The following is a 9,841-nucleotide window of genomic DNA, read 5'->3' as shown; positions in this document are numbered from 1 at the left end:
TACCTCACAATTCAATTCCGATTCTATAGGTCTTGATTTGATAAGATTTCGATTTGATATTGTTCAAATTGCTTCGATATCGAATACGTGCAGATGACAAAAATACCTAAATATTATTTAGAATTAACCATTTCAAAATGAATAAACCATTTCATTGTGCTTTAATTAGCAAAAAGGGAATACAACATTGTGTAGTATTTGAATACAACATTGTATAGTATTGTTCCTGAGCTAAATTTGCGGCATAAAAGTAATGATCATAACATGGACAAATGTAAAAGTGCATGTAAATTTAGGCATACTCGGTTCTAGATTACAATGACTGAGTATGCTTATTTTTTTTATTTTAGTTTTTTTAAATGGAAATAATCGATTTCAAACAATTTCTGATACAAAATTGAATCGAGAACAAATAAATTACAGTGCATTGATGAATAGATATTTTTACTCAGCCCTAACACACACACACACACACACACACACACACACACACACACACACACACACACACACACACACACACACACACACACACACACGACATGTTGCATACAGAATGGGTCAGCAGTACACTCAGTATTTAGCTTCCTAGAGCTCAACATTCAAATCAAAATATAAACACGCCCACATTAATTCAATAGTGTTTTATTTGAAGTAAAATTTGCAATAAACTTTGCCCTCAGTGTTGGTTTACATGGGGCAAGTTGTACTGTTACATAGACGGTCCTCCATAGAAAAACAATAGGTGTTTACAGTAACATGGTTAAATGAGTGGCCGGTTTACGTAAAGAAGGCGAACATTCATGTGAGTGAGTAATGTATACTGAAAGGCAGTCAGAGGTGGATACTGAGTTGAAACTACGCCGACAATGATGTAGTTGTGTGACCACCACCATCCGGACCATTCCGCCTATGTTTCATTGAGTTCAGAGCAGTCCGGTTTACACTAATTTTCACCCCAACGATGACTTTCTTTTCAGAGTCACTTCTTGATTGTCATTGTCATATATACATAGAAAACTCTTTGTCTAGTCCAGCAACACATTCCATTCCTCAGCTGCAAGGTAGTCCAGTGGTTGGGGGATGAACGTGTGATGCACTTATCATACTGTCTACATAGAAACACCCGGCTGTGTGCAAAGGGGTGGCATGTGGCTCAGGAGGTAGAGCGGGTTGGCTGGTAACCGGAAGGCTGCTAGTTTGATCCCGGGCTCCTCCTAGCTGAGTTTTGAGGTGTCCCTGAGCAAGGCATCTAACCCTAACTGCTCCCGACGAGCTGGCTGTCACCTTGCATGGTTGACACCACCGTCGGTGTGTGCATGAATGGATGAATGTTGTCAATAATGTAGTCTGGCTGAGCGTATTGTGCTCCCCCTCAAACTCGGACACTAAGCAGTATGGCGAGGACTTTGACGGCGCTGTAAAGCTAGCATGTTTGGCTCTTTCCGTCGAAAATTGCAAAGAACTTCAAAAGATTTGCTTACAGCATTTGCTGAGGAAGAAAGATGTTCTTGCCGTTTTAACATATAAATGTTAAAACGTCTGTCGTTTTGATAGGTCCCGTGAGCTCCTCAAGTGCCAAAGTGTATGGTGTCTTGACATCATTGTGAGAAAGAAATAAACGATGTTTGTTATTTTTTATCGATAAAAGGATCTTCACATAGGCGACATTCATCTTTGATCGTTTTTTGTGGCGTTTGCGGTTGGGATTGAGCCATCTCTCTGACAGCCTCTGAACGTGAAGACGAACGTGAAGACGAAAAGCGTGGTTCCAGACCATTCTACTTGCTGTAGTTTGGTCTGGCTTTGCGAGACTATCAATAATGTAAAGTGCCTTGAGTCGCGACTGGTTAGAAAAGCGCTATATAAATGTAGTCCATTTACCATATTGGTAACCCTGAGGCGCTACAGCATTGGTTTGCAGAGGCTTTACCTCACATCAAGATTCCTGGTTGTATATTTTAATATGAGCAAAGAAAAGGTTGATAACCAAAGGTCGGTTTCAAAAGGTTCTGCGTTTTAAAACCAGGAAACTGGACGTGAGCTGTGTGCGTGAGTCGCACCTGTGTCTCCTTTCTTCATCGTCTCTTTCCCCTACTCCTCCTCCCTTTCACCTGCTGAAGCTCCGCCTCCGTCTGCCTGGACACACAACAGGAAGTCAATTTACATTTCCTTATTTGGGCTGTGATTCAAAGTATGAAAAAAATAAAATAATAATAATATATATATATATATATATATATATATATATATATACACCAAACCTTGATTGATACCTATTCGCATTTCCAAGTCATCTTCAGGACATTTATATTCAAAATGAGATGTGTCCCATGTTCTAGGATTCCTCAAATAACTAGTCCCAGAAAACAACAGATTTTCTACTTTTACTAACCGACACACCAGTTATTAAAATCCCTTGTTATCTATCCCATATAGTATTTTTCTCACTGTTAATTTCCTCAAAATATCATACTTTTTTGATTACATTACAACTCAAGTACATTTTCAAGTTAATTGAAAAACATCTCAATTTTAAAAGGTAACACGCATTTCATACTTGGAACTGCTGCAGCCCATAGGATCATATATCTTCACTCATAACAACTCAATTCCCTGGATGAGCTGACTTGTGTTTGATGGATTCTCACCAGAGCTGCTGTTTGGTCTGCAGGAGACAGGTAGCGCTCTCGTCCAGTCTGTGTTTCAGCCCCTCCAGCTCTGACTGAGACAACACCAGCTGCCTCTGCACACATCTGGCCTGTGACCGTAAGGCATAGTTATATATAAACCCAGAAATACTGGTCTGTGTGTTTACATTCTGTCTTGTATAGTGTGTGTGTGTGTGTGTGTGTGTGTGTGTGTGTGTGTGTGTGTGTATCTTGTGCCTGGCATAGTGTGTGTGTGTGTATCTTGTGTCTGGTATAGTGTGTGTGTACCTTGCATCTGGTATAGTGTGTGTGTGCGTGTGTGTGTGTACCTTGTGTCTGGTATAGTGTGTGTGTGTGTGTATCTTGTGTTTGGTATAGTGTGTGTGTGTGTGTGTGTGAGTGTTTGTGTGTTTGTGTGTGTGTGTGTGTGTGTGTGTGTGTGTGTGTGTGTACCTTGTGTCTGGTATAGTGTGTGTGTGTTTGTGTGTGCACCTTTTGTCTGGCATAATGTGTGTGTACCTTGTGTCTGGTATTGTGTAGACAGCTTTGTGCATCCATCAGGCGTCGATCTGCCTGTCTAAGTTCTGCTCTCCTTTTTAACAGAGTGTGTTCCACACACTGCACCTCCTCACACAGACACACACACCTGAACATGCACACACAAACAATTTCAAGCATGTTTTGTAAGATAATGGATATGTAAACATTGCTATGTGGATGATCCGGCATGTGTGTGTGTGCGTGAGTGAGTGAGACCGGTTTGGTTGACTTGTTGACCTGAGCGGTTTCCTGCCCAGATGGATCATCTTCCTCTCCTCTTCCAACCTCTTCCTCTGCTCCTCTAATCTGTCAATCTGTCGAGGCAAAAGACAAATAAGTACAAAAAAGGGGAGTGTATTAATCCAATGTTTTGGTTATGAATAACAGTTAATCCAATGCAATAGCTCTGTGCTATGTGTGAGTGACATTGTGCATGCGTAATGTCCTGCGCCTCACTTCACAACATTAGCAAATGAACCTTGGAGCAAAGGGTCCACCACCCTTACCAGGTCTGTGTGCTCTGGGAGATTACAGGCTGGAGAAGGGGAACAACCACAGAGGGGCTCCTGGCTGTCTGCTATCCCAGCAGGGAGGCATGTAGCTCCGCCTTTCCCTGCATCTTCAGTGCAGAGAGGGGAATAGGGGCAGGGACACATTGAGAGTGTGTGTGTGTGTGTGGGTTTGGGTGTTGGCGTGTGAGTGTGGGTATGTTTGTGTACCAGTGTCTGTAGGGTTGTCATCTACACTGTAGTGGTCCAAACGTGGTGGCACCTTTATGTCAGAGCGCCCCCCTTCAGGTGAACTGAGGTAGTGCAGCCCCAAGCCAGAGTCCGGAGGCTCCTGAGAGGACAGAGGGACAGGGAATATTGACATTAGGAGCATTTTATTTCATACCCATTATGTATGAACGTGTGAGTTCCTGCTTTGCGTATATTGTCCTCGTGCCCACTGATCCGTCCGTTGAATGATCCCCATTGACTTTGAATGGGGACAGACGCGCAATGCATTCTGGATCCGTGCTCTCCGTTGGAGCCTTTGGCTCTGTCAAAAATGTGTGAGTGAGTGAGTGTATGTGTGTTTACCTGATGTGGTTCCAGTTGTTCTAAAGTATCAGAGAGAGCCCGGAGCTGTTGTGTTGTCCACCTTATCGTCAGGTCTGTGTGTCGTTGGGACTCAGACATGGACTTGCTGCACTTCTCTCTCCTGGACAGCACCTCTGCCTGGGAAGACGCAGCCACACCCGTTTCGTCTCAACTGGTATTACAGTGGCAATGAAGCCAGTTATCATCAGCATCAGCAAGACAGTATAACAGCACTGTATACTGTATTTACTTTTCCTTTTATCAGCTTTTGAAAATGTGATTCATGCAAAGAACCAATTAAGTGTTAGGGGACATCTTGGCAGACTAGAGGTAGACTGATGACATTGAGAATCAAACCCAGTACCATTCGGCTCTGGGTCCAACGTACATCTGTGAGACTGTGCACACTGACCATCATGTGCTGGAGATTCTGGACCTGGGCCTGGGAGTTGAGTAGGGCCTCGCACGCTCCCTGTGAATCCGCCCGCAGCCTCTCGCCCTGGATGTGTTGGTCTCGGACCTGTTGGTCCTTGGTGTGCTGGCTCTGCTCCTGGGCCCTCCGGATCTGGTCTGCTACATATTGCTGGATGCCCTGGTACATCTGCCTCAGCCTGTCACTAAACAGGTCCTCCAGGCCATGGGAGCTGGAGAAAGATAGCAATGGAACAACGTGGACCGTTTTCAGGCCTAAGAAGACTTTTCTGTTATAATCTCCCTGCATGCACTCAAGTATCACATCCTATATCTTATTCCTTGTACTGAAGGAGTTGTACACATGACAATTGTTTATGTGATGTAGATCGTGGAGTGGTGGTACCTGAAGCAATCCTGTCCGCTGATCAGAGCCTGTAACAACTGGTCCAGACCATCCTGAAACTGCTGAAAAAACACACACACACACACACACGCACACACACACACACACACACACACACACACACACACACATTAATCTTTAACATCACCTCAACTAGATGGATTCTACACACACACATACACACCCAAAAACACACACACACACACCTGTCTGTGTGTCCTGGCTTCTGTCTCCAACCGCCTGCAGTGGAGCTTAACAGCGTCCAGTTGGCGCTGCAGAGCCTGGTTCTGTATCCCCAAGCAGCGAGCCTCATCCTGGGCCTGACAGACCTAGTCGCACCAACACAACATCATGTACACAAACTAGTTACTAAGAAAATGTCATGTATAACAACTGCAAGACAACATCCTAGAGACACACTGGTTACCAAGACAACGTCCTAGAGACACAGTGGTTACGATGGCAGTGCCTAGTGACACACTGTTTACCAAGACAACACCTTAGCGACACACCGGTTACCAAGGCAGTGCCTATAGACACACTGGTTACCCAGACATCACCTTAGAGACACATTGGTTACCGAGACAATGTTCTAGAGACCTACTGGTTACCAAGACAACATCCCAGAGACAAAGGTTACCAAGACCACATTTACACATAGGCCTGTTGCAATGGAAGGGCCCGCTACTCTAAGGGCCTGAACAATATGTTGATTTCAATGAGGCTCAAACTAAAGATTGAATCAAAGCATAATTATAACATATTATAACTAGCCCTGGGTCTCTGCTCCTTCTTTTCACCGCCAGCAAGAAATAACCCAAAGAGAGCCAATCACAGCTATGTGGTTTAGCCTCATCGATGTGTCGCCAAATGTTTGGAGGGTGTACATAAAGCCATGGTGAAAGCCACTACTAACGTAAAGACACAAGGCATACCCAGGGTGGCTATGCCTCGTGTCACAAAGCCTCTGAGGAAGGCTGTGAGAATGCAGTTGTAGCGATGACAATGATGAGGTATAAAGAGGCACAGCCATCTACCCATGTCTCTATCAATCCTATTATGGGATGTCTCCTCTTGCCTGCTGTCTGAGCCCCCCAATGTATTCTTGAATCCCAGAGATGATTCCCTGCAAGTCCACCTGGAGAGCCTCATTCACCAGGATCTGGCCTGGGGACACAGACAGACAAAGGGGGAGTTAATGACTCAACATTGAAGAAACAATTCAGTCAAGACTAGAACACCTGACTTCTGCAGACAGATTTATGGACTATGTGCGTGTACCGGCATTAACAAGACCAAGACCAGCCGACATGAATGGACATCTTATGTGTGAAATGAAGAAGGTGATACAGTCAGCCTCATGCGACTGGTGCTCTGTTGTTGTTCTCACCTTCAGTCAGCTGCTGCTCCAGTTGTTTAATCTCCAGTGTCTCCATGGCGATGCGCGACAGCATGTCCTCAAGACGAACCTCCAACTCTTGATGCTTCTTGCTCGTCATCATGGCCATCAAGACAACGCACTCTGATTGGTGAACGGTTCGTCCCATGGGCCAATGTGGGGTCAGACACAGACAGCGGTCAACCACAGCACAGAGAACCTTGTCTGGAATTCCCAGTGAGACGGAAGTGGATCAGCACTTTGAAAGGCAAAATTGCCGGTTGCTATGAGTACAGGAGATGCTACTTTCATGTCTCCTTAGTTTCTGTTGCACTAATTTAGTGTAACACCAATTCTTGGTAACTGCCACTATAACTACTACCTTTTGACAAAACATCCGATACACAAACACACACTCACTCGCTCACACACACACACACTCGTACACACACACACACACACACACACACACACACACACACACACACACACACACACACACACACACACACACACACACACACACACACACACACACACACACAGCTCTGTTTGTGTGTCCGGGGAAGGGGGGTGTCCAGGGGGAAAGGTCAAGGATAGCGGGGGGAAGTGTCCGAGAGGACACTTCCCTTTCAGCAGAGCATACTTACAGCGGTCAGAACAGAAGAATAGGACCTGGTTCTGGTCTTCTGGTCTCCTCTGTTGTGCTGCTCTGTCTACTCCAGAGACAGCAGCACAGGACTCATGGCATCACACGCTGCATATCCCTCCTCCTCCTCCTCCTCCTCCTCCTCCTCCTCCTCCTCACCCAGCTCTACAGTTAACTAAAGATGACTCAATTGGTGCTACAGCTCTACAGACTAAACTTCACTCGGATGAACAGCACTCACTCCTATATTTACTTTCTCTTTATATGTATGCCCTATCTTCTCTATCTCTCTCTCCCCGTATCTGTTAATGACTTCACTTCTTCTGAACACAAATACTTCCCTCTTTCTTTGAATGAACACCGGAAGCTTCCCCTCCAGCCAATGAGAGCTGATATCTCTTGAGTGAGAGGCAATGCGACCAACCACTGTGGCATGAAGTTGTTGTGAAACAGTCACACCCGGGAGCGAAGGGGAAGGACCCCCAGGGAAGAATCATGTTTCTTAAAGAGACAGTGACCCTTTGTGGACCCTGACTGGAGCAACGGGAGGGGGAGTGATTCTACTTTGAATTCCTTCATTCTGGATTGTGTCCACACTATTATAGTTTTTGCCCGTTGCTTGAACACATTTTGCAAAACTTGGCTCATCATGTCAAAACTCAACCAGAAGCAAATAAGACACAACACTGGGAAAATACCATTCACATCTATATCCAATTTTATCTCTACTATCGAAACCTAACAATCCTTTGACAAAATGTCTATCTGATGACAAAATGATACACACTTGCATCATATGAATACACTTTCAGATCAGCATCAACACACTAGTCTACTTTATTTAAAACACTGCATTCTTTCATGTTCACTGTTTTTATTCAGTTCCACAGAAGGCACGTTTTCACAACAACCAAAAAATCGAATGCTCAATTCTGTACATTGCAGTAGGGTACTTTACAGTGCAGTAAAGTCAGTTTAAGCAGAAATAAAACAAAAATACAGTTTTTGCCAATTGCTCGAACACTATAGACACATGTTCAAACCAAAGTAACACAACTTGAAGTTTTTGTTATCTTAAACACATGTAACCATACCTTAAACAAAGCGCTGCTTTGCACTTTAGTTACAATTGTGCATCAAACTTGCTCCTTTCTGCAATACACTTGCTCCTGCACACTACACACTAATTCATACATAAGACACTTAGTTCAAAAATGAAATCTCAGTGTACCATTGGGAAAAAACATCTATTCAAAATACAAAACATATTGGGTAATTGAAAATACTTAAATACACACCTGAAAACACTTACTGACCAAACTGAACACCTATCAGCCAGCTAGAAAAAGGCCAAAGGGAAATTATGCACGTCCCGGGGCAGCGCGGGGCATTGTGTGCCGCCATAAGCCTTCGAGGGTAACTGCACCATCATGCAAAAATAGATCCCTACAATACCAAACATATCATCACATTTCTAGATGCACATCATCTAGAAATCGAAAATGGTCTATTACAGTTTTTTTCAATTGCTTGAACACTATAGACACATGCAGGGGCGGACTGGGACAAAAAATCGGCCCGGGCATTTTGAACCAGACCGGCCCACTAAATTCAATAACACACCTTTTCAGTCTTTTTGGTCTCTCGAATGTCTACACCAACCAGGCTTTTAGCTAGCAGGGCATCTGCCCTATAGTCTACTAAAAAATAAGAAGAAATGGGACGCCCTACTTTTAGGCAGGACGGCCTAAAGACGCCCTATTTTTCTCCCGTTTTACCTGTTAACTTTGCTGAATGTGATCAAAATTCACAGTTTCAGTCGCTTCAGTGCTTAGCGAAGTCTAGAATCATACATATGCCCTGCCAATTAGAAAATAGCATTGCTGTATTCCCGCTACAACAACGTTACATCATGATTCCAACGGAACATTGATTCACGGGCTCGCAGAAGCTACAGAAGACAGCTGTCTCACCGCACGTCACTGAACCTACTACTTTATGAGTTCAACAAGAGTTTGGGCCCTATCTTGCATCCGGCGCAAGTGACTTAGTCACTGGCGCATGTGTCGTTGCTAGTTCACTACTGGCGCAGAGCGTTCTTTTCCCACCACCGCCACTCGCCGGTAAATTAGGGATTGATCATGCGCCCCAAGGGGCGGTTCGGCGGAAGGAGGAGGCGTGTTCTGGCGCAAACGGTATTTTGCCGTTTCTGAATACCATTGCGCTACTGACCAGGAAATACCTGGTATGGAAGCATATATGTAGCAAAATTCAAATGGCAATGCAATTTGCAATTTGCAATTCAATAAGTAATTACGTTATGCAATTGACAATGCATTATGCAATTTCATAATGTAATTTGTAAACACGTTATTCAAAGTGTATTTTAATATGCAAAGTGACAATGCAATCCTCAATTAAATTTGCAAAAGTTATAACAATAAAAATACAATAACATTTTGTCAAATTCTTTGAGTTCCTTTATTCAAATTGAAAAGCTATAGCGTCCCCGTGATTGCAATCCACTTCGCCACGCTCCGTGTGTTGCGATATTCAAATGACATTTCAATCCGCAAAACGGAATCCAAAGAGGAAATCCAAAGAGGAATCCAAAAAGTCAATATGCAAAGTGGCAAACGTATCAGCCAATCAGCGTCTGGGCGGGAACTACGTCACTTTCTATTGTGTCTGACTGTTTTATGTGTGGGGGAGGGAGTTCCAGAG

General features: G+C 44.1%; 1 protein-coding gene across 5 annotated transcripts; it reads right to left on the bottom strand.

The window, feature by feature from the left end:
• Positions 1–629: 629 nt before the first annotated feature.
• Positions 630–7,478, bottom strand: LOC132467946 (centriolin-like). 5 transcript variants are annotated; one of them, XM_060065530.1, is made up of 13 exons: positions 7,119–7,478; positions 6,481–6,693; positions 6,169–6,257; positions 5,297–5,419; positions 5,091–5,152; positions 4,686–4,917; positions 4,274–4,411; positions 3,911–4,031; positions 3,698–3,810; positions 3,408–3,505; positions 3,171–3,297; positions 2,652–2,761; positions 630–2,139 (listed from the first exon to the last, which is right to left on the bottom strand). In XM_060065530.1, exons 2-13 carry the CDS (start codon positions 6,635–6,637, stop codon positions 2,079–2,081), a joined length of 1,431 nt encoding a protein of 476 aa, XP_059921513.1. In that variant the 5' UTR covers positions 6,638–6,693; positions 7,119–7,478; the 3' UTR covers positions 630–2,078. The 5 variants fall into 5 exon arrangements, with proteins under 5 accessions (XP_059921513.1, XP_059921517.1, XP_059921514.1 ...); XM_060065534.1 differs by having other exon boundaries at positions 630–2,135; XM_060065531.1 differs by having other exon boundaries at positions 5,091–5,149.
• Positions 7,479–9,841: the final 2,363 nt, after the last annotated feature.

Source organism: Gadus macrocephalus, chromosome 11 (assembly GCF_031168955.1).
Source record: "Gadus macrocephalus chromosome 11, ASM3116895v1".
In the NCBI taxonomy this organism is placed as follows: domain Eukaryota; kingdom Metazoa; phylum Chordata; class Actinopteri; order Gadiformes; family Gadidae; genus Gadus; species Gadus macrocephalus.
This window is presented reverse-complemented; position numbering and strand designations above follow the sequence as displayed.

Coding starts and splice junctions, on each gene's coding strand:
- LOC132467946 (XM_060065530.1), bottom strand. CDS start 6,637: ATGGGACGAACCGTTCACCAATCAGAGTGCGTTGTCTTGATGGCCATG. Junction 4,918..5,090: donor AGCGGACAGGATTGCTTCAG/GTACCACCACTC, acceptor ATCTTTCTCCAG/CTCCCATGGCCTGGAGGACC. Junction 4,412..4,685: donor AGAATCTCCAGCACATGATG/GTCAGTGTGCAC, acceptor GCGTCTTCCCAG/GCAGAGGTGCTGTCCAGGAG.